Source organism: Heloderma suspectum, chromosome 15 (assembly GCF_057233095.1).
Source record: "Heloderma suspectum isolate Gila_16-S chromosome 15, 16-S_ref, whole genome shotgun sequence".
NCBI classification, from domain to species: domain Eukaryota; kingdom Metazoa; phylum Chordata; class Lepidosauria; order Squamata; family Helodermatidae; genus Heloderma; species Heloderma suspectum.
Genome location: NC_139472.1, coordinates 8,794,609 through 8,818,175, shown reverse-complemented (window position 1 = coordinate 8,818,175; position 23,567 = coordinate 8,794,609). Strand labels below are relative to the sequence as shown.

The window sequence follows — 23,567 nt, the reverse complement described above, 5'->3', positions numbered from 1 at the left end:
GGCAAGAGCAATGCTTCTGTTTGGCAAATTAAGGGTGGGAGGGCTGATCTATTCATATATCCTGCTGAGGCCCCCGTTCCAATTCAGGCCCCTTCAAAATCCACAGAGACACACAGAGAGGGAGACAGAGAGAGAGAGAGAGAGAGAGAGAGAGAGAGAGAGAGAGGCATATATAGAAACACAGAGAGGCACAGAGACACAGACAGAGAGGCAGGCAGGCAGGCGTGAACACACACACACATGGAGCCGCACAAAAACGCAAACAGAGAGACACATGCAGACACACACAGACCCAGAACCACAGAGATAAAAAGAGCCACACACAGACACAGAGAGAGACACACACAAACACACACAGAGGCACAGACACACACACATACAGAAACACAAACAAACAGATGCACACGCACACACACACACGCACACACACACACACACACACACCCTACAGAGGCACACTAGGCCCTCTGATCATGCTTTGTTTGAAAGCAGAAAAACTGAAATTGAACAAAGAAGCTGGATAGATCAGTGTCCATGCACCGTTTTATGATTTCATCTCCCTTCTCCCACACAGCGTTTGCACACTCGCTGAGGATCTCGTGTTGAGAGGAAGCAGAAGAGCGGGGAGCCAGGGGCCTTAGATTCTCAGCCACATTCTGTAAAGCAGCCGTGCCAAACCTCAGGACCTGTGAGCAAGTCTGGCCCGCTTGGGGTTCCCCACACTGGCCTGTTCCCCTATGCTGCTATGCTGTTATGTCCCAGGGCTGAGCTCCAGCCCTTCCACACACACACACACACACACACAAGAGTCACAGGCCACAATCTGATCAGGCTTTATTTGGGAATAGGTTCAGGGAAGATTCTTGAACAAGATCAGGCTTGATTTGTGCATAGAGACAGGATCGAGAGTTTGCAGAGATAACTCAAATTCTCAACAAGCAAGGTCTTCGCCAGGCACCAAAAAAACTTGCCCCGTTGAGGTTGCACAGTGAACAATCACACAAGGCCCTTTTCCCAGAAGGACTTGGCGAATTTCTTCTGGCTAGGAGCTGCCCAGCTGGAAACTGCTCCCCCTTGGGAATCTCCCACGCCCCACGCTGCAGACAAGTGATGCGCGAGAGTTTGGCCCATCACGTTGTTGGGGAAACCCGCACACCCAGATACGCCTCGCTAGGGGGTTGGTTGAGCTGGACACAATATGGCAAGGGAGGGGCAGTGCCTCGGTGGAAGAGCCCTTCCTCTTCCTTCCACTTCCTCTCAGTGGAAGATCTCTGCATGCAGGAGATCTCAGGTACCTCCAGGGAAGTCTGGGAAATCTCCTGCCTGAGACCTCGGAGAGGCGATGCTGCCAGCCAGTGTTGACAAGCCTGGGCTAGATGGACCAAGGGCAATACTCAGTATTGGGCAGCTTCCCATGTGATCCCTTTTTGCAGTTTTCACTCATGTGAACTACAGTGGCAAAGGTGCCCTCCAAATGGACGGCTTGTGTCTGGAGAGATGGGTGGGGTCAACCTTGCATACCCGGCTTGCAACTACAGTTCCTTGTGTGGGATTCAGCAGTGAGGTTCCTGTACCCAGTGGGATGTGGTCTGACATATTTCCTGGCTCAAGTTGTACTCTGCCTTTAAAAGGTAAAAAGAAAACACTTCACCCCGAAATGAGAATTGGAATCATGGGATGGCAGCAATCATTTCCCAACCTCAGCTTGCCTGATGTTCTCAGACAACTGCCCCCATAATCCCCAACCATGTGCCCTGCAGGCTGGGATTGATGGGAATTTAGTCCAACAACATCTGGCTTGGGGACCGTGGCTTGGGGAAATCTGCTTTAAGTGCTGGGGAGTCCAAAGGAGCAGAAGCTGGACGTGGTCTGTAGGTCAATCCAAAGGTTAGCAATCCAGGTCTAGACTTTGAGGGTGCTGAGGACAAGGCATGTCATGCCTCAGCTTCCCTTACCGGCCTTGGTTCCTGTTGTTGGTCGGCCTTTTCGATGTTTCTCCTAAACACATCAACCTGTTCGTAGGAAGAAGAGCAGAAGTCAGTTCCAACATCTGCAGAAGTGGCTTTTGACTGGGCGGACTGAGCCAGGGAAGCTGCTGTAACACAGGAGTCGTGGGCTCCCTGTCACTGGCCCCAGTCAACAGTCTGGACCCGGCATTCTGGGCCAGCTGGACTTTCTGCAGCTTTTAAAACCAGCCCAAACGCACAGTAGCATATGGGCCATTGTGGCGGACCCAGCAGCCTCCTCTGCTACTGAGCGCAAAGGCCAAGGAAGGCCTGCGCTCATTAGCGGAGTGGAGGGTTCTTTGCAGATCGGCTCCATTTTGTGCTCCGAATTCAAAACGGAAAAGAGAAAAGACACCCTCCCAGAAATGAGAATGGGAGCCACTGGATGAGAACAGAGAACCCAGGTGTGGGTCTGGTCCTTCAGAGCAGCCTTTCCCAAGCTTTCCCAGAATCCCCAACCCCTGTCCGCCTGGCTGGGGTGATGGGAAGTGTAGTCCAACAGCATCTGGGGACCGTGGCCTGGGGAGGTCTGCTTTAGATGCTGGGGAGTCCAATGGAGCAGGAGTTGGACGTGGCCTGGAGGTCACTCCAAAGGTTAGCAATCCAGGTCCAGACTTTGAGGGTGTGGAGGACCAGGCGTGTCATACCTCAGCTTCCCTTACGGGCCTTTGTTCCTGTGGTCGGTCGGCCTTTTCGATGTTTCTCCTAAACACATCAACCTGTTCGTAGGAAGAAGAGCAGAGGTCAGTTCCAACATCCGCAGAAGTGGCTTTCGACTGGGCGGACCGTTCCCATATTGACTTGCCCACCCTGAACCCCTTCAGCATTGCCTTGGGAAGGCTGGTGCGGCACGGGACAGAGGAATGGACAGCCCCCCGGCATGGTCCCCACCACCCTGCTGAATTCATGAGGACCCCGAAGGAAAAGGAACCCTGGAAATAAGCCACAGTGAGTTGGTTGTTTGATTGCTAAACCCACATTATCCCAGACAGATGATCAGGCACTCTGTGGCTTGCGGTGGCCTGATTCCCACTTAGTCTTCCCACCCACCCCGGACATGTATCCCATTTCTTTCTTTCTTTGATGTATTACCCAACTTTCTACCAAGAATTGACACTCTAGGCGGCTCGCAAAACAATTTAAAAGAGATGCAAAAAATAACACATACCAATAGACAAAAAAACATTAAAATTACAGAAGAAAAGCAGTACCCAACCCACAGACCACTTTACAGGCCAACGGCCTTCTTCAACTATGTGGTCTTTGTCTGCCGTTAGAGAGACAGCAGAGAGGGAGTGAACCGAGCCCTGACCCCCTTCAGCGTTGCCTTGTGAAAGTCAGTGCGGCACAGGACGGAGGAATGGACAGCCCCTAGCTTCCCTTGGGAGGGAGTTCCACAGCTGGGAGCGTGGGACCTGTCCAGACATTGAGGACCAGGCGTGTCATACCTCAGCTTCCCTTACGGGCCTTTGTTCCTGTGGTTGGTCGGCCTTTTCGATGTTTCTCCTGAACACATCAACCTGTTCGTAGGAAGAAGAGCAGAGGTCAGTTCCAACATCCGCAGAAGTGGCTTTCGACTGGGCGGACCGTTCCCATATTGACTTGCCCGCCCTGAACCCCTTCAGCGTTGCCTTGGGAAGGCCGGTGTGGCACAGGACAGAGGAATGGACAGCCCCCCGGCGTGGTCCCCGCCACCCCGCTGAATTCATGGGGCAGCCTGACAGAAAAGGAAAGAAACACTGGAGGGAAAGTCGGCATGAGCACCAAAAGGCTGAATTTTAGCTTGTTCCCTTGTGCTACAGAGATCATCCCCCTGCCCAAGGATATCTTTTATATCGTTTGTTTTCGAGAGAACCAACCGACTGTGATTTGTGGGGGGGGCGGGGGAGGGAAAAATGGCACCCCCAGACTGCCCAGGGTTCTCCACCCCTGCTGCAGGAGACTGAGAAAGCTGACCGAGAGCCAGTTCACATGCCAGAGTAAGCCAGCCTGAAACATCGCAACCGCGCATTGGTTGTTCAATCGCTAACCCACATCACGCCGGACAGATGATGTGGCGGTCTGCGGCTTGCCATGGCTTGTGTCCCTCTGAGTTCCCCCACCCACCCCTGACACGTAACCTCCTTATCACTTATTTGATATATACCCCATCATTCTACCAAGAATTGACACTCTAGGCGGCTCGCAAAACAATTTAAAAGAGATGCAACAAATAACACACATCAATATACCAAAAAAATTTAAATTACAGAACAAAAGCAGTACCCAACCCACAGACCAATTTACAGGCCAAAGGCCAAAGGCTTTCTGGAATAACATGGTCTTTTCCTGCAGTCAGAAGGAGAGCAGATAGGGAAGGACCCTAGCTTCCCTGGGGAGGGAGGTCCACAGCCTGGGGGTGGCCACCGAAAAGGCCCTTCCTTGGCCACCACCAAACGGAGGTCTGCAAGCGGCAGTGTCGAAAGCAGGGCCTCCCCAGAAGATCTTAAGGACTGGCAGGCTCATCTGGGAGAAGGAGGTCTTCCAGGTGGCCGGGTCCCGAGCCGCACAGGGCTCCGTAGGTCACAACCAGCAGTTGAAGACCGCCCGGAAACAGGCCGGGAGCCAGGGAAGTTGCACAGTAGCATATGGGCCATTGTGGTGGACCCAGCAGCCTCCTCTGCTACTGAGCGCAAAGGCCAAGGAAGACCTGCGCTCAGTAGCGGAGTGGAGGGTTCTTTGCAGATTGGCTCCATTTTGTGCTCCGAATTCAAAACGGAAAAGAGAAAAGACACCCTGCCGGAAATTAGAATGGGAGCCACTGGATGAGAACAGAGAGCCCAGGTGTGGGTCTGGCCCTTTTTCCCAAGCTTTCCCAGAATCCCCAACCCCTGGCCACCTGGCTGGGGTGATGGGAAGTGTAGTCTAACAGCATCTGGGGACCATGGCCTGGGGAGGTCTGCTTTAGATGCTGGGGAGTCCAATGGAGCAGGAGTTGGACGTGGCCTGAAGGTCCCTCCAAAGGTTAGCAATCCAGGTCTAGACATTGAGGGTGCTCAATGACACCAGGCATGTCATACCTCAGCTTCCCTTACGGGCCTTTGTTCCTGTGGTTGGTCGGCCTTTTCAATGTTTCTCCTAAACACATCAACCTGTTCATAGGAAGAAGAGCAGAGGTCAGTTCCAACATCCGCAGAAGTGGCTTTCGACTGGGCGGACCGTTCCCATATTGACTTGCCCACCCTGAACCCCTTCAGCGTTGCCTTGGGAAGGCTGGTGCGGCATGGGACAGAGGGATGGACAGCCCCCCGGCGTGGTTCCCGCAACCCCGCTGAATTCATGGGGACCCCGAAAGAAAAAGAACATTGCTCCCCCCACCGAATATGTTATTAATGGTTTGTTTTCGAGAGAACCAAAGGACTGTGATTTGTGGAGGGGGATGTTGGGGAGAAATATGGCACCCCAGACTTCCCAGTGTTGTGCACCCCTGGTGTAAGGGGCTGAGAAAGCAGACAGTGAGCTGGTTCTCATGACACACTAAGGTACCCTGGAAATACGCCAGAGTGAGTTGGTTGTTTGATTGCTAAACCCACATTATCCCAGACAGATGATCAGGCACTCTGTGGCTTGCGGTGGCCTGATTCCCACTTAGTCTTCCCACCCACCCCGGACATGTATCCCATTTCTTTCTTTCTTTGATTTATAACCCAACTTCCGACCAAGAATTGACACTCTAGGCATCTCGCAAAACAATTTAAAAGAGATGCAAAAACTAACACACACCAATAGACAAAAAAACATTAAAATTACAGAAGAAAAGCAGTACCCAACCCACAGACCAATTTACAGGCCAACGGCCTTCTTCAACAATGTGGACTTTGTCTGCCAGCAGAGGGACAGCAGAGAGGGAGTGAACCGCGCCCTGCCCCCCTTCAGCGTTGCCTTGTGAAGGTCAGTGCGGCACAGGACGGAGGAATGGACAGCCCCTAGCTTCCCTTGGGAGGGAGTTCCACAGCTGGGAGCGTGGGACCTGTCCAGACATTGAGGGTGCTCAGTGACACCAGGCGTGTCATACCTCGGCTTCCCTTACGGGCCTTTGTTCCTGTGGTTGGTCGGCCTTTTCGATGTTTCTCCTAAACACATCAACCTGTTCGTAGGAAGAAGAGCAGAGGTCAGTTCCAACATCCGCAGAAGTGGCTTTCGACTGGGCGGACCGTTCCCATATTGACTTGCCCGCCCTGAACCCCTTCAGCGTTGCCTTGGGAAGGCCGGTGCGGCACAGGACAGAGGAATGGACAGCCCCCCAGCGTGGTCCCCGCCACCCCGCTGAATTCATGGGGCAGCCTGACAGAAAAGGAAAGAAACACTGGAGGGAAAGTCGGCATGAGCACCAAAAGGCTGAATTTTAGCTTGTTCCCTTGTGTTACAGAGATCATCCCCCTGCCCAAGGATATCTTTTATATCGTTTGTTTTCGAGAGAACCAACCGACTGTGATTTGTGGGGGGGGCGGGGGAGGGGAAAATGGCGCCCCCAGACTGCCCAGGGTTCTCCACCCCTGCTGCAGGGGACTGAGAAAGCTGACCGAGAGCCAGTTCACATGCCAGAGTAAGCCAGCCTGAAACGTCGCCACCGTGCATTGGTTGTTCAACCCACATCACACCAGACAGACGATCTGGCGGTCTGCGGCTCGCCGTGGCTTGTGTCCCTCTGAGTCCTCCCACCCACCGCTGACACATAACCTCCTTTTCACTTCTTTGATATATACCCCATCATTCTACCAAGAATTGACACTCTAGGCAGCTCGCAAAACAATTTAAAAGAGATGCAACAAATAACACACACCAATAAACAAAAAAACATTAAAATTACAGAAGAAAAGCAGTACCCAACCCACAGACCAATTCACAGGCCAATGGCCTTCTTCAACAATGTGGTCTTTCCTGCAGTCAGAAGGAGAGCAGATAGGGAAGGACACTAGCTTCCCTGGGGAGGTCCCTCCAAAGGTTAGCAATCCAGGTCCAGACATTGAGGGTGCTCAATGACACCAGGCATGTCATACCTCAGCTTCCCTTACGGGCCTTTGTTCCTGTGGTTGGTCGGCCTTTTCGATGTTTCTCCTAAACACATCAACCTGTTCATAGGAAGAAGAGCAGAGGTCAGTTCTAACATCCGCAGAAGTGGCTTTCGACTGGGCGGACCGTTCCCATATTGACTTGCCCACCCTGAACCCCTTCAGCGTTGCCTTGGGAAGGCCGGTGCGGCACGGGACAGAGGGATGGACAGCCCCCCGGCATGGTTCCCGCCACCCCGCTGAATTCATGGGGACCCCGAAAGAAAAAGAACATTGCTCCCCCCACCGAATATGTTATAAATGGTTTGTTTTCGAGAGAACCAAAGGACTGTGATTTGTGGAGGGGGATGCTGGGGAGAAATATGGCACCCCAGACTTCCCAGGGTTGTGCACCCCTGGTGTAAGGGGCTGAGAAAGCGGACAGTGAGCTGGTTCTCATGACACACTAAGGTACCCTGGAAATACGCCACAGTGAGTTGGTTGTTTGATTGCTAAACCCACATTATCCCAGACAGATGATCAGGCACTCTGTGGCTTGCGGTGGCCTGATTCCCACTTAGTCTTCCCACCCACCCCTGACATGTATCCCATTTCTTTCTTTCTTTGATTTATAACCCAACTTCCGACCAAGAATTGACACTCTAGGCATCTCGCAAAACAATTTAAAAGAGATGCAAAAACTAACACACACCAATAGACAAAAAAACATTAAAATTACAGAAGAAAAGCAGTACCCAACCCACAGACCAATTTACAGGCCAACGGCCTTCTTCAACAATGTGGACTTTGTCTGCCAGCAGAGGGACAGCAGAGAGGGAGTGAACCGCGCCCTGCCCCCCTTCAGCGTTGCCTTGTGAAGGTCAGTGCGGCACAGGACGGAGGAATGGACAGCCCCTAGCTTCCCTTGGGAGGGAGTTCCACAGCTGGGAGCGTGGGACCTGTCCAGACATTGAGGGTGCTCAGTGACACCAGGCGTGTCATACCTCGGCTTCCCTTACGGGCCTTTGTTCCTGTGGTTGGTCGGCCTTTTCGATGTTTCTCCTAAACACATCAACCTGTTCGTAGGAAGAAGAGCAGAGGTCAGTTCCAACATCCGCAGAAGTGGCTTTCGACTGGGCGGACCGTTCCCATATTGACTTGCCCGCCCTGAACCCCTTCAGCGTTGCCTTGGGAAGGCCGGTGCGGCACAGGACAGAGGAATGGACAGCCCCCCAGCGTGGTCCCCGCCACCCCGCTGAATTCATGGGGCAGCCTGACAGAAAAGGAAAGAAACACTGGAGGGAAAGTCGGCATGAGCACCAAAAGGCTGAATTTTAGCTTGTTCCCTTGTGTTACAGAGATCATCCCCCTGCCCAAGGATATCTTTTATATCGTTTGTTTTCGAGAGAACCAACCGACTGTGATTTGTGGGGGGGGCGGGGGAGGGGAAAATGGCGCCCCCAGACTGCCCAGGGTTCTCCACCCCTGCTGCAGGGGACTGAGAAAGCTGACCGAGAGCCAGTTCACATGCCAGAGTAAGCCAGCCTGAAACGTCGCCACCGTGCATTGGTTGTTCAACCCACATCACACCAGACAGACGATCTGGCGGTCTGCGGCTCGCCGTGGCTTGTGTCCCTCTGAGTCCTCCCACCCACCGCTGACACATAACCTCCTTTTCACTTCTTTGATATATACCCCATCATTCTACCAAGAATTGACACTCTAGGCAGCTCGCAAAACAATTTAAAAGAGATGCAACAAATAACACACACCAATAAACAAAAAAACATTAAAATTACAGAAGAAAAGCAGTACCCAACCCACAGACCAATTCACAGGCCAATGGCCTTCTTCAACAATGTGGTCTTTCCTGCAGTCAGAAGGAGAGCAGATAGGGAAGGACACTAGCTTCCCTGGGGAGGTCCCTCCAAAGGTTAGCAATCCAGGTCCAGACATTGAGGGTGCTCAATGACACCAGGCATGTCATACCTCAGCTTCCCTTACGGGCCTTTGTTCCTGTGGTTGGTCGGCCTTTTCGATGTTTCTCCTAAACACATCAACCTGTGCGTAGGAAGAAGAGCAGAGGTCAGTTCCAACATCCGCAGAAGTGGCTTTCGACTGGGCGGACCGTTCCCATATTGACTTGCCCGCCCTGAACCCCTTCAGCGTTGCCTTGGGAAGGCCGGTGCGGCACGGGACAGAGGAATGGACAGCCCCCCGGCATGGTCCCCACCACCCTGCTGAATTCATGAGGACCCCGAAGGAAAAGGAACCCTGGAAATAAGCCACAATGAGTTGGTTGTTTGATTGCTAAACCCACATTATCCCAGACAGATGATCAGGCACTCTGTGGCTTGCGGTGGCCTGATTCCCACTTAGTCTTCCCACCCACCCCTGACATGTATCCCATTTCTTTCTTTCTTTCTTTGATTTATAACCCAACTTTCTACCATGAATTGACACTCTAGGCGGCTCACAAAACAATTTAAAAGAGATGCAAATAATAACACACACCAATAGACAAAAAAACATTAAAATTACAGAAGAAAAGCAGTACCCAACCCACAGACCAATTTACAGGCCAACGGCCTTCTTCAACAATGTGGTCTTTGTCTGCCGTTAGAGAGACAGCAGAGAGGGAGTGAACCGAGCCCTGACCCCCTTCAGCGTTGCCTTGTGAAAGTCAGTGTGGCACAGGACGGAGGAATGGACAGCCCCTAGCTTCCCTTGGGAGGGAGTTCCACAGCTGGGAGCGTGGGACCTGTCCAGACATTGAGGGTGCTCAGTGACACCAGGCGTGTCATACCTTGGCTTCCCTTACGGGCCTTTGTTCCTGTGGTTGGTCGGCCTTTTCGATGTTTCTCCTAAACACATCAACCTGTTCGTAGGAAGAAGAGCAGAGGTCAGTTCCAACATCCGCAGAAGTGGCTTTTGACTGGGCGGACCGTTCCCATATTGACTTGCCCACCCTGAACCCCTTCAGCGTTGCCTTGGGAAGGCCAGTGCGGCGTGGGACAGAGGAATGGACAGCCCCCCGGCGTGGTCCCCGCCACCCCGCTGAATTCATGGGGACCCTGAAAGAAAAAGAACATTGCTCCCCCCACCGAATATGTTATAAATGGTTTGTTTTCAAGATAACCAAAGGACTGTGATTTGTGGAGGGGGATGTGGGGGAGACCCCTTCATGGATCACTGCCTTGTTGTGGCGAAGGGGCTTGCGTAACTCAGTGAAGCCATAAGCTATACCGTGGAGGGCCACCCAAGACGGACAGGTCATGGCAGAGAGTTCTCACAAAATGTGGTCCACTGGAGAAGGAAATGGCAACCCACTCCAGTATTCTTGCCAAGAAAACCCCATGGAACGTATCACAAGGCTAAAAGATATGACGCCGGAAGATGAGCCCCTCAGGTCGGAAGGTGTCCAATATACTACTGGGGAAGAGCAGAGGGTATTTCCAAGTAGCGCCAGAAAGAGTGAAGCGGCTGGGCCAAAGCCGAAAGGACACTCAGCTGTGGATGTGTCTGGTGGTGAAAAGAAAATCCGATGCTGTAAAGAACAATATTGTTTAGGAACCTGGACTGTCAGATCAATGAATCAAGGTAAGCTGGAGGTGGTCAAACATGAGATGACAAGATTGAACATCGACATCTTGGGAATCAGTGAACTCAAATGGACAGGCACGGGCGAATTTAATTCAGGTGACCATCATATCTACTACTGTGGGCAAGAATCCCTTAGAAGAAATGGAGTAGCACTCATAGTCAACAAAAGGGTGGGAAAAGCAGTACTGGGCTACAATCTTAAAAATGATAGAATGATCTCAGTACGAATCCAAGAATTCAACATCACAGTAATTCAAGTCTATGCCCCAACCACTGATGCCGAAGAAGCGGAGGTAGATCGGTTCTATGAAGACCTACAACACCTTTTAGAACTAACACCAAAAAAAGATGTCATCTTCATCATAGGGGATTGGAATGCTAAAGTAGGAAGACTAGAAATCACCGGGATAACAGGCAGGCATGGCCTTGGTGTACAAAATGAAGCAGGACAAAAGCTAATAGAGTTTTGCCAAGAGAACATGCTGATCATAGCAAACACTCTTTTCCAACAGCACAAGAGGCGACTCTACACATGGACGTCACCAGATGGTCAATATCAAAATCAGATTGATTATGTCCTTTGCAGTCAAAAATGGAGAAGCTCTATACAGTCAGTAAAAACAAGACCTGGAGCTGACTGTGGCTCAGATCATGAGCTTCTTGTTGCAAAATTTCAGCTTAAATTGAAGAACATAGGGAAAACCACTAAACCATTCAGGTATGACCTAAATCATATCCCTGATGAATATACAGTGGAGGTGAGGGATAGATTTCAGGGATTAGACCTGATAGACAGAGTGCCTGAGGAACTATGGATGGAGGTCCGTAACACTGTTCAGGAGGCAGCTACTCAATCCATCCCAAAGAAAAAGAAATGCAAGAAAGCCAAGTGGCTGTCTGATGAGGCTTTACAAGTAGCTGAAGAAAGAAGGGAAGCGAAAAGCAAAGGAGAAAAGGGAAGATATATCCAACTGAATGCAGAGTTCCAGAGAATAGCAAGGAGAGACAAGAAGGCCTTCTTAAATGAACAATGCAAAGAAATCGAGGAAAACAACAGAATGGGAACGACTAGAGATCTCTTCAAGAAAATTGGAGATCTCAAGGGAATGTTTTGTGCAAAGACGGGCATGATCAAGGACAAAGAAGGCAGGGACCTAACAGAAGCAGATGAAATTAAGAAGAGGTGGAAAGAATACACAGAAGAACTATACAGGAAAGATCTTTATGTCCCTGATAGCCATGATGGTGTGGTCACTGAACTTGAGCCGGACATCCTCGAGAGTGAAGTCAAGTGGGCCTTAGGAAGCAGTAGTAACAACAAAGCTAGTGGAGATGACAGTATTCCAGCTGAGCTATTTAAAATCCTAAAAGATGATGCTGTTAACTCAATATGCCAACAAATCTGGAACACTCAACAGTGGCCACAAGACTGGAAAAGGTCATTTTACATTCCAATACCAATGAAGGGCAACGCCAAAGGGTGTTCAAACTACTGCACAATTGCGCTCATTTCACATGCCAGCAAGGTGATGCTCAAAATCCTACAATCTAGGCTTCAGAAGTATGCGGACCGAGAACTACCGGAAGTACAAGCTCGGTTTCAAAGAGGCAGAGGAACTAGAGATCAAATCGCCAACATTCGCTGCATCATGGAAAAAGCAAGAGAATTCCAGAAAAACGTCTATTTCTGCTTCATTGACTATGCTAAAGCCTTTGATTGTGTGGATCACAACAAACTGTGGCAAATTCTTAAAGTGATGGGAGTACCAGACCACCTTACCTGTCTCCTGAGAAACCTGTACGAGGGTCAAGAAGCAACAGTAAGAACCAGACATGGAACAACCAATTCGTTCAAAATTGGGAAAGGAGTACGACAAGGCTGCATATTGTCGCCCTGCTTATTTAACTTATATGCAGAGTACATCATGAGAAACGCCGGGTTGGATGAATCACAGGTCGGAATTAAGATTGCCGGGAGAATGATCAACAACCTCCGATATGCAGACGATACCACCCTAATGGCAGAAAGTGAAGAGGATCTCAAGAGCCTCTTGTTGAGGGTGAAAGAGGAGAGTGCAAAAGCTGGTTTGAAACTCAACATTCAAAAAACTAAGATCATGGCATCTGGCCCCATCACTTCCTGGCATATAGAAGGGGAAGAAATGGAAGCAGTGACAGATTTTACTTTCTTGGGCTCCAAGATCACCGCAGTCGGTGACTGTAGCCATGAAACTAAAAGACGCTTGCTCCTTGGGAGGAAAGCTATGGCAAACCTAGACAGCATAGTAAGAAGCAGAGACATCACCTTGGCGACAAAGGTCCGTCTAATCAAAGCTATGGTTTTCCCAATAGTAATGTATGGCTGTGAGAGCTGGACTATAAGGAAGGTTGAGCGCCGAAGAATTGATGCTTTCGAACTGTGGTGCTGGAGAAGACTCTTACGAGTCCCTTGGACTGCAAGGAGGTCAAATCAGTCCATCCTAAAGGAAATCAACCCTGACTGCTCATTGGAAGGACAGATACTGAAGCTGAAGCTCCAATATTTTGGCCACCTAACGCAAAGACAAAACTCTCTGGAAAAGACCCTGATGCTGGGAAAGACTGAAGGCAAAAGGAGACGGGGACGGCAGAGGATGAGATGGCTAGATAGCATCACCGATGCAATGAATATGAACTTGAGCACACTCCGGGAGAGAGCGCAGGACAGGAAGGCCTGGCGTGCTATGGTCCATGGGGTCATGAAGAGTCGGACACAACTGAACGACTGAACAACAACAAATGTTGGGGAGAAATATGGCACCCCAGACTTCCCAGGGTTGTGCACCCCTGGTGTAAGGGGCTGAGAAAGCAGACAGTGAGCTGGTTCTCATGACACACTAAGGTACCCTGGAAATACGCCACAGTGAGTTGGTTGTTTGATTGCTAAACCCACATTATCCCAGACAGATGATCAGGCACTCTGTGGCTTGCGGTGGCCTGATTCCCACTTAGTCTTCCCACCCACCCCTGACATGTATCCCATTTCTTTCTTTCTTTGATTTATAACCCAACTTCCGACCAAGAATTGACACTCTAGGCGGCTCGCAAAACAATTTAAAAGAGAAGCAAAAAAATAACACACACCAATAGACAAAAAAACATTAAAATTACAGAAGAAAAGCAGTACCCAACCCACAGACCAATTTACAGGCCAACGGCCTTCTTCAACAATGTGGTCTTTGTCTGCCAGCAGAGGGACAGCAGAGAGGGAGTGAACCGCGCCCTGCCCCCCTTCAGCGTTGCCTTGTGAAGGTCAGTGCGGCACAGGACGGAGGAATGGACAGCCCCTAGCTTCCCTTGGGAGGGAGTTCCACAGCTGGGAGCATGGGACCTGTCCAGACATTGAGGGTGCTCAGTGACACCAGGCGTGTCATACCTCGGCTTCCCTTACGGGCCTTTGTTCCTGTGGTTGGTCGGCCTTTTCGATGTTTCTCCTGAACACATCAACCTGTTCGTAGGAAGAAGAGCAGAGGTCAGTTCCAACATCCGCAGAAGTGGCTTTCGAGTGGGCGGACCGTTCCCATATTGACTTGCCCGCCCTGAACCCCTTCAGCGTTGCCTTGGGAAGGCCGGTGCGGCACGGGACAGAGGGATGGACAGCCCCCCGGCGTGGTCCCCGCCACCCCACTGAATTCATGGGGCAGCCTGACAGAAAAGGAAAGAAACACTGGAGGGAAAGTCGGCATGAGCACCAAAAGGCTGAATTTTAGCTTGTTCCCTTGTGCTACAGAGATCATCCCCCTGCCCAAGGATATCTTTTACATCGTTTGTTTTCGAGAGAACCAACCGACTGTGATTTGTGTGGGGGGCGGGGGGGGAAATGTCACCCCCAGACTGCCCAGGGTTCTCCACCCCTGCTGCAGGGGACTGAGAAAGCTGACCGAGAGCCAGTTCACATGCCAGAGTAAGCCAGCCTGAAACGTCGCCACCGTGCATTGGTTGTTCAACCCACATCACACCGGACAGATAATCTGGCGGTCTGCGGCTTGCCGTGGCTTGTGTCCCTCTGAGTCCTCCCACCCACCGCTGACACATAACCTCCTTTTCACTTATTTGATATATACCCCATCATTCTACCAAGAATTGACACTCTAGGCGGCTCGCAAAACAATTTAAAAGAGATGCAACAAATAACACACACCAATAAACAAAAAAACATTAAAATTACAGAACAAAAGCAGTACCCAACCCACAGAACAATTTACAGGCCAAAGGCCAAAGGCTTTCTGGAATAACGTGGTCTTTTCCTGCAGTCTGAAGGAGAGCAGATAGGGAAGGACCCTAGCTTCCCTGGGGAGGGAGGTCCACAGCCTGGGGGTGGCCACCGAAAAGGCCCTTCCTTGGCCGCCACCAAACGCAGCCCTGCAAGCGGCAGTGTCGAAAGCAGGGCCTCTCCAGAAGATCTTAAGGACTGGCAGGCTCACCTGGGAGAAGGAGGTCTTCCAGGTGGCCGGGTCCCGAGCCGCACAGGGCTCCGTAGGTCACAACCAGCAGTTGAAGACCGCCCAGAAGCAGGCCGGGAGCCAGGGAAGCTGCTGTAACTCGGGAGTCGAGGGCTCCCTGTCACTGGCCCCAGTCAACCGTCTGGACTCGGCATTCTGGGCCAGCTGGACTTTCTGCAGCTTTCAAAACCAGCCCGAACGCGCAGTAGCCTATGGACCATTGTGGCGGACCCAGCAGCCTCCTCTGCTACTGAGCGCAAAGGCCAAGGAAGGCCTGCGCTCATTAGCGGAGTGGAGGGTTCTTTGCAGATTGGCTCCATTTTGTGCTCCGAATTCAAAACGGAAAAGAGAAAAGACACCCTCCCGGAAATGAGAATGGGAGCCACTGGATGAGAACAGAGAACCCAGGTGTGGGTCTGGTCCTTCAGAGCAGCCTTTCCCAAGCTTTCCCAGAATCCCCAACCCCTGGCCGCCTGGCTGGGGTGATGGGAAGTGTAGTCCAACAGCATCTGGGGACCATGGCCTGGGGAGGTCTGCTTTAGATGATGGGGAGTCCAATGGAGCAGGAGTTGGACATGGCCTGGAGGTCACTCCAAAGGTTAGCAATGCAGGTCCAGACATTGAGGGTGCGGAGGACCAGGCGTGTCATACCTCAGCTTCCCTTACGGGCCTTTGTTCCTGTGGTTGGTCGGCCTTTTCGATGTTTCTCCTAAACACATCAACCTGTTCGTAGGAAGAAGAGCAGAGGTCAGTTCCAACATCCGCAGAAGTGGCTTTCAACTGGGCGGACCGTTCACATATTGACTTGCCCGCCCTGAACCCCTTCAGCGTTGCCTTGGGAAGGCCGGTGCGGCATGGGACAGAGGAATGGACAGCCCCCCGGCATGGTCCCCACCACCCTGCTGAATTCATGAGGACCCCGAAGGAAAAGGAACCCTGGAAATAAGCCACAGTGAGTTGGTTGTTTGATTGCTAAACCCACATTATCCCAGACAGATGATCAGGCACTCTGTGGCTTGCGGTGGCCTGATTCCCACTTAGTCTTCCCACCCACCCCTGACATGTATCCCATTTCTTTCTTTCTTTGATTTATAACCCAACTTTCTACCAAGAATTGACACTCTAGGCGGCTCGTAAAACAATTTAAAAGAGATGCAAATAATAACACACACCAATAGACAAAAAAACATTAAAATTACAGAAGAAAAGCAGTACCCAACCCACAGACCAATTTACAGGCCAACGACCTTCTTCAACAATGTGGTCTTTGTCTGCCAGCAGAGGGACAGCAGAGAGGGAGTGAACTGAGCCCTGACCCCCTTCAGCATTGCCTTCTGAAGGTCAGTGCGGCACAGGACAGAGGAATGGACAGCCCCTAGCTTCCCTTGGGAGGGAGTTCCACAGCTGGGAGCGTGGGACCTGTCCAGACATTGAGGGTGCTCAGTGACACCAGGCGTGTCATACCTCGGCTTCCCTTATGGGCCTTTGTTCCTGTGGTTGGTCGGCCTTTTCGATGTTTCTCCTAAACACATCAACCTGTTCGTAGGAAGAAGAGCAGAGGTCAGTTCCAACATCCGCAGAAGTGGCTTTCGACTGGGCGGACCGTTCCCATATTGACTTGCCCGCCCTGAACCCCTTCAGCGTTGCCTTGGGAAGGTCGGTGTGGCACAGGTCGGAGGAATGAACAGCCCCCCGGCGTGGTCCCCATCCCCCCACTGAATTCATGGGGCAGCCTGACAGAAAAGGAAAGAAACACTGGAGGGAAAGATGGCATCAATTGCACGACGGAGCACCAAAAGGCTGAATTTTAGCTTGTTCCCTTGTGCTACAGAGATCATCTCTCCCCCACCTAAAAAAAATATGTTTTAAATGGTTTGTTTTCGAGATAACCAATGGACTGTGATTTGTGAGGCCTCTGGGGGAGATAAACAGCACCCCCAGACTACCTAGAATTGCCCACCCCTGCTGTAGTAGACTGAGAAAGCTGACAGTGAGCCAGTTTGCATGTCACAATAAGCCACCATGAAAATAAGCCACCGTGAGTTGGTTGTTCAATTGCTAACTTCATGTTACACCAGGCAAATGATCACTGTGGCTTGCTGTGGCTTGTTTCCCGCTTAGTCCTCCCACCCACTCATGACAGGTATCCTATTTTTTTTTATTTGATTTATTACCCAACTTTCTTCCAAAAATGGAACTCAAGGTGGCTTGCAAAAACAATTTAAAATAGATTAAAAGAATAACACACATTAAAATACAATAAAAACATAACTATTGGAGAATTTTAAAAGCACCCAAACCACAGATCCATTTACAGGCCAAAGCCCTTCTTGAATAACATGGTCTTTTCCTGCAGTCTGAAGGAGAGCAGATAGGGAAGGACCCTAGCTTCCCTTGTGAGGGAGTTCCACAGCCTGGGAGCGTCCACTGAAAAGATCCTCTCTCAGGTCACCATCAAATGAACCTCTGAAGGCAGCAGTCTCGAAAGAAGGTTGTTGTTCAGTCGTTAAGTTGTGTCCGACTCTTCGAGACCCCATGGACCATAGCACACCAGGCCTTCTTGTCCTCCGCTCTCTCCCGGAGTGTGCTCAAGTTCATATTCATTGAATTGGTGATGCTATCTAGCCATCTCACCCTCTGCCGTCCCCTTCTCCTTTTGCCTTCAATCTTTCCCGGCATCAGGGTCTTTTCCAGTGACTTTTCTCTTCGTATTAGATGGCCAAAATATTTGAGCTTCAGCTTCAGTATCTGTCCTTCCAATGAGCACTCAGGGTTGATTTCCTTTAGGATGGACTGATTTGACCTCCTTGCAATCCAGGGGACTCGTAAGAGTCTGCTCCAGCACCACAGTTCAAAAGCATCAATTCTTCGGCGCTCAACCTTCCTTATAGTCCAGCTCTCACAGCCATACATTACTACTGAGAAAACCATAGCTTCTACAAATACGAACCTTTGTCAGCAAGGTGATGTCTCTGCTTCTTACTATGCTATTTAGGCTTGACATAGCTTTCCTCCCAAGGAGCAAACGTCTTTTAATTTCATGGCTACAGTCACTGTCTGTGGTGATCTTGGAGCACAAGAAAATAAAATCTTTCACTGCTTCCATTTCTTCCCCTTCTATATGCCAGGAAATGATGGGGCCAGATGCCATGATCTTAGTTTTTTGAATGTTGAGTTTCAAACCAGCTTTTGCACTCTCCTCTTTCACCCTCAACAAGAGGCTCTTTAGATCCTCTTCGCTTTCTGCCATTAGGGTGGTATCGTCTGAGTATCTGAGGTTGTTGATAATTCTCCCAGCAATCTTAATTCCGACCTGTGAATCATCTAACCTGGCGTTTCTCATGATGTACTCTGCATATAAATTAAATAAGCAGGGAGACAATATACAGCCTTGTCGTACTCCTTTCCCAATTTTGAACCAATCGGTTGTTCCATGTCCGGTTCTTACTGTTGCTTCTTGACCCTCATACAGGTTTCTCAGGGGACAGGTAAGGTGGTCTGGTACTCCCATCTCTTTCAGAATTTGCCACAGTTTGTTGTGATCCACACAATCAAGGGCTTTAGCGTAGTCAATGAAGCAGAAATAGATGTTTTTCTGGAATTCTCTTGCTTTCTCCATGATGCAGCGAATGTTGGCGATTTGATCTCTAGTTCCTCTGCCTCTTCGAAACCCCGCTTGTACTTCTGGTAGTTCTCAGTTCACATACTGCTGAAGCCTAGCTTGTAGGATTTTGAGCATCACATTGCTGGCATGTGAAATGAGCACAATTGTATGGTAGTTTGAACACTCTTTGGCATTGCCCTTCTTTGGAACTGGAATGTAAACTGACCTTTTCCAGTCTTGTGGCCACTGTTGAGTGTTCCAAATTTGTTGGCATATTGAGTGCAGCACTTTAACAGCATCATCTTTTAGGATTTTAAATAGCTCAGCTGGAATACTGTCATCTCCGCTAGCTTTGTTGTTAGTAATGCTTCCTAAGGCCCACTTGACTTCACTCTCGAGGATGTCCAGCTCAAGTTCAGTGACCGCACTATCATGGCTATCAGGGACATTCAGATCTTTCCTGTATAGTTCTTCTGTGTATTCTTTCCACCTCTTCTTAATCTCATCTGCTTCTGTTAGGTCCCTGCCTTATTTGTCCTTCATCATGCCTGTCTTTGCACAAAACATTCCCTTGATATCTCTGATTTTCTTGAAAAGATCTCTAGTCTTTCCCATTCTATTGTTTTCCTCGATTTCTTTGCATTGTTCATTTAAGAAGGCCTTCTTGTCTCTCCTTGCTGTTCTCTGGAACTCTGCATTCAGTTGGATATATCTTCCCCTTTCTCCCTTCCTTTTCACTTCCCTTCTTTCCTCAGCTACTCGTAAAGCCTATCAGACAGCCACTTGGCTTTCTTGCATTTCTTTTTCTTTGGGATGGATTTCGTTGTTACCTCCTGAACAACGTTAAGGACCTCCGTCCATAGTTCCTCAGGCGCTCTGTCTATCAGGTCTAGTCCCTTAAATCTATTCCTCACCTCCACTGTATATTCATAAGGGATATGATTTAGGTCATACCTGAATGGTTTAGTGGTTTTCCCTACGTTCTTCAATTTAAGCCGAAATTTTGCAATAAGAAGCTCATGATCTGAGCCACAGTCAGCTCCAGGTCTTGTTTTTACCGACTGTATAGAGCTTCTCCATCTTTGGCTGCAAAGTACATAATCAATCTGATTTCGATATTGACCATCTGGAAATCTTAAGAACCAGGCATAGGAACATAAGAAGAGCCCTGCTGGATCAGACCAAAGGTGCATCTGCTCCAGCATTCTGTTCACACAGGGGCCAACCAGCTGCCAACTAGGGATCCACAAGCAGGGGATAAGCACAACAGCACCTTCCCACCCATGTTCCCCAGCAACTGGTGTACACAGGCTCACTGCTTCTGATACTGGAGATAGAACAGAGCCATCAGGACTAGTAGCCACTGAGAGCCTTTTCCTCCAGGAACTTTCTTGTCCAACCCCCTTTTAAAGCCATCCAGCCATCACTACATCCTGTGCCAGCGAATTCCATAGTTTAACTCTGTGCTGTGTGAAGAAGTACTCCCTTTTATCTGTCCTGAATCTCCCACCAATCAGCTTCATAGGATGACCCTGGGTTATAGTATTTTGAGAGAGGTAGAAAAATGTCTCCCTATACACATCCTCCATGTCATGCATAATTTTGTGGACCTCTATCATGTCTCCCCTTACCCTCCTTCTTTCCAAGCTAAACAATCCCAGGTGTTGTAACCTTCTCTCATAGGGGAGATGCTCCAGGCCCTTGATCATTTCAGTTGCCCTTTTCTGCACTTTTTCCAGCTTTACAATATTGTTTTTTAAGTGTGGTGACCAGAACTGGTCAGAGTATTCCACTTGTGGCTGCACCATAGATTTGTACAGGAGCAGTATGATATTGGCAGTTTTATTCTCAATCCCTTTTCTTATTATGCCAAACATGGAGTCTGCCTTGTTCACAGCAGCTGCGCACTGGGTTGACATCTTCATCAAACTGTCCACCACAACCCCATGATCTCTTTCCTAGTCGGTCACCACTAGCTGAGATCCCATCAGGCTATACTTGAAGCTGGGGTTTCTTACCCCAATGTGCATCACTTTACACTTGCTTACAATGAACCACATTTGCCATTTGGATGCCCATTCTCCCGGTTTGGAGAGAGCCTTCTGTAGCTCTTCACAATCCCCTTTTTTTTAACCACCCTAAATAACTTGGTGTCATCAGCAAACTTGGCCACGTCACTGCTCGCTCCTAATTCCAGATCATTTATGAACAGGCTGAAAAGCATTGGTCCTAATACAGATCCCTGTGGGACCCCACTATTTACTTCCCTCCATTGGGAGAATTTACCAATTATTCCTCCTCTCTGGTTTCTGTTCTTTAACCAGTTACTGATCCATAACAGGACCTCTTATTCCATCACTACCGCAAGCCCCCCTCCCTTGGAGGCACATCCTTGGTGCAAGAGGATAATTGTTCATCTTCCAAGGAATGGGTCCTTCTAAGGGATCATTTCCCTCGTCCTCAGAATGACACCCTCCATCCCCGAGACCTGCATCCTCCATGACAGCAGAGGACCTGTCACCCTGGGAGTGGGACACAGCTAAAAGGTCCCTGAAGGTCTCATCCACCAACCTCTCTGCTTCTCTTAGCTTCTCCAGGTCAGCAACATTGGCCCCAAGGGAACACACTTGTTCCCTGAGAGCCAGGAGCTCATCATACTGAGTGCACACCCATGACTTCTGTCCAGCAGGTAGATAGTCATACATGTGGAAGGCTTGTGTGGAATAAGGCTGTCTTTTGGGTAGCCTGGCTTCAAGCCATATAGGGCTTTATCGGTCATCACCAGCACTTTGAATTTTGCCTGGAAACAGCCGTTAGCCAGTGAGGCTGCTGTAACAAGGCAGTTGTGTGCTCCCGGGAACCAGCCCTGGTCAATCACCTGGGGACAGCATTCTGGACCAGCTGAAGTTTCTGGGCAGTTTTCAGAGGCAGCCCCATGTTATGGGCATATTAGTCCTATGGGCCTTTATGGAAGAAACTAAGCCTGGTTCGGTGTTTTGAAGAAACCGTGCTGACAGACGTCATGATGAGCCACCCTGAAAGAAACAAGGGTAACAACCAATCCTGGGTTGTGGTGTTATGCAAACCAGGGCAACGGCTGGATTCAGACAAGATGATAGCCCACACTCCAGGGTTGAGTAGGAGCTGAGTGTGGATTGTCATTGAACCGTGGGTTCTTGTTGAACCGTGGGTTATCATGTTGTCTGAACCCAGCTGCATTACTAAGCCATCGTATGTTCACCACAAACCACCCATGAAGAGAACCCATGGTGTGTTGTTGGGTTGTGAATTGTGGGTTGTTCGTGGTTAACAAACGATGGTTTGTTACCGTGCCTGGATTCAGACAACACGATAACCCACATTTCAATAACAGCCCATGATTCAGTAACAAGCCACACCCAACCCATGTTCAGTCCCTGAGCAGGGATGTGCGAACTCACCCCTGTCCGAGTTCTCTGGAAACCCGCCCAGCCACTACCCCCACTCGTCGGTCCCTGGACCACGCTCAAGCCCCTCCCACACTCGGCGAGCAGCCCGCACTCCCCCCAGCAGCTTCATTGAGCTCTGCGGTTTTATTTTTTATTTAAAATAAAATAAAATGGCAATTGCAAAAATGTGTATGTTTTTGTATGGGCGAAAATGTGCATTTTTGCGAATGTGTATATTCGCATGTGGGAAATGTGCATTTTGAAAGGCACGCATTCGGGTGTATGTGAAAATGTGCATTTGGGGGAAATGTGCATTTTCATACATATGCAAATATGTGCATTCTCCAAAAAGCGCATTTTCGCGTGTGCGCAGATATTCGCGTTTTTGCGATCGCCATGTTATTTCTCAAAAAATGGCAACCGCAAAGCTCGACAAGGCCACCAGGATAAGCGCAGTCCATTCGATGAGCGCGGGCAGGGGGTGAGCATGGGCAGGGGCTCAGCAAACGGAGCTCGGGAGTGCAGGCAGGAGCGGGTCCGCCAGATTCCTGGAATGAATCAGGCCCCTGCGCCATCCCTGCCCCAGAGCGTGGATCAGTGCATTGTCTGAATCCAGTCAGTGTGTGGGCAGGAGCTGTCTCTCAGGGAAGTGGGTCTACCATAGCTGACTGCCCCCTGAGGAGCCCTCAGCAACAAAGGTTTTGTTTCTTTGTTCCTCAGGTTTCAGGCAGAGTTGTAAAGATGTTATTGTACATCGCCACGAGTGCCTGCTAGGTGGGGAATGGGATTTGATACATCTAAATCATCATACATTCTGGAGCTGCTCTGAGCCTCTTCCCCTTCCTCTCTCATACGCGGACGTGAAGCATCTGTTGTGCCTTCTACTTACCATGTCTTCGAGTGACTTCTCCTCCTCGGCTTTCTCCCCCCGCTTCTGCTTGCCTTCCTCCTTAGCATCTGACTTGGCCACCGTCAAAAGCAGCAGAATGGCTGCGAGCAGGAAGGGCCAGGACTTCATGACGGATCAGACGGAATCGGGGTGTCCTCCAGGGGTTGGCGAGAAGGAGCCAGCGAGGCTGTGCTGCTGTTCGGTCTTGGGCGATGCCACCCTCCCACTTTATGCAGGCCTCTCTGACCACTGTTGTGTGATGCCACCTGTCTCTGGAGTCAAGCCAAAGGCTGTTTGGGAAGCACAAAGAGCTGTTTCATCTTGCTTGGGGAACACCGAGCCCCTCGCTGGGGATGAGTGGATTCTGCTCCAGTCCACTGACCTCTTCCTTGATTGCTCCTCTGGTTCGTTCCACCCCAAATCCCAGTTTAACTAGAGGGATGTGTGCCATCCGTTCCGGAACTGGGTCTTGCACAGTTGTCTGTCACAGCAATCCTTTTCTGCACTTCAGGGGTGAAGAGAACCT

General features: G+C 50.1%; 1 protein-coding gene across 1 annotated transcript; it reads right to left on the bottom strand.

Annotated features, from left to right (window-relative positions):
* Positions 1 to 817: 817 nt before the first annotated feature.
* On the bottom strand, positions 818 to 23,210 carry LOC146335284 (uncharacterized). The gene is made up of 13 exons (XM_084821526.1): positions 23,042 to 23,210; positions 16,585 to 16,656; positions 15,772 to 15,843; positions 14,055 to 14,126; positions 9,843 to 9,914; positions 9,026 to 9,097; positions 8,041 to 8,112; positions 7,046 to 7,117; positions 6,061 to 6,132; positions 5,066 to 5,137; positions 3,455 to 3,526; positions 2,654 to 2,725; positions 818 to 2,012 (listed from the first exon to the last, which is right to left on the bottom strand). Exons 1-13 carry the CDS (start codon positions 23,168 to 23,170, stop codon positions 1,935 to 1,937), a joined length of 999 nt encoding a protein of 332 aa, XP_084677652.1. The 5' UTR covers positions 23,171 to 23,210; the 3' UTR covers positions 818 to 1,934.
* Between the last annotated feature and the right edge of the window lie 357 nt (positions 23,211 to 23,567).

Excerpts from the sequence above, each read along its gene's own strand:
- LOC146335284 (XM_084821526.1), bottom strand. The coding sequence starts at position 23,170 with ATGAAGTCCTGGCCCTTCCTGCTCGCAGCCATTCTGCTGCTTTTGACG. Across the intron at positions 15,844-16,584 it reads GGCCCATAAGGGAAGCCGAG|GTTGATGTGTTTAGGAGAAA; the intron begins GTATGACACGCC and ends TCCTACGAACAG. Across the intron at positions 3,527-5,065 it reads GGCCCGTAAGGGAAGCTGAG|GTTGATGTGTTCAGGAGAAA; the intron begins GTATGACATGCC and ends TCCTACGAACAG.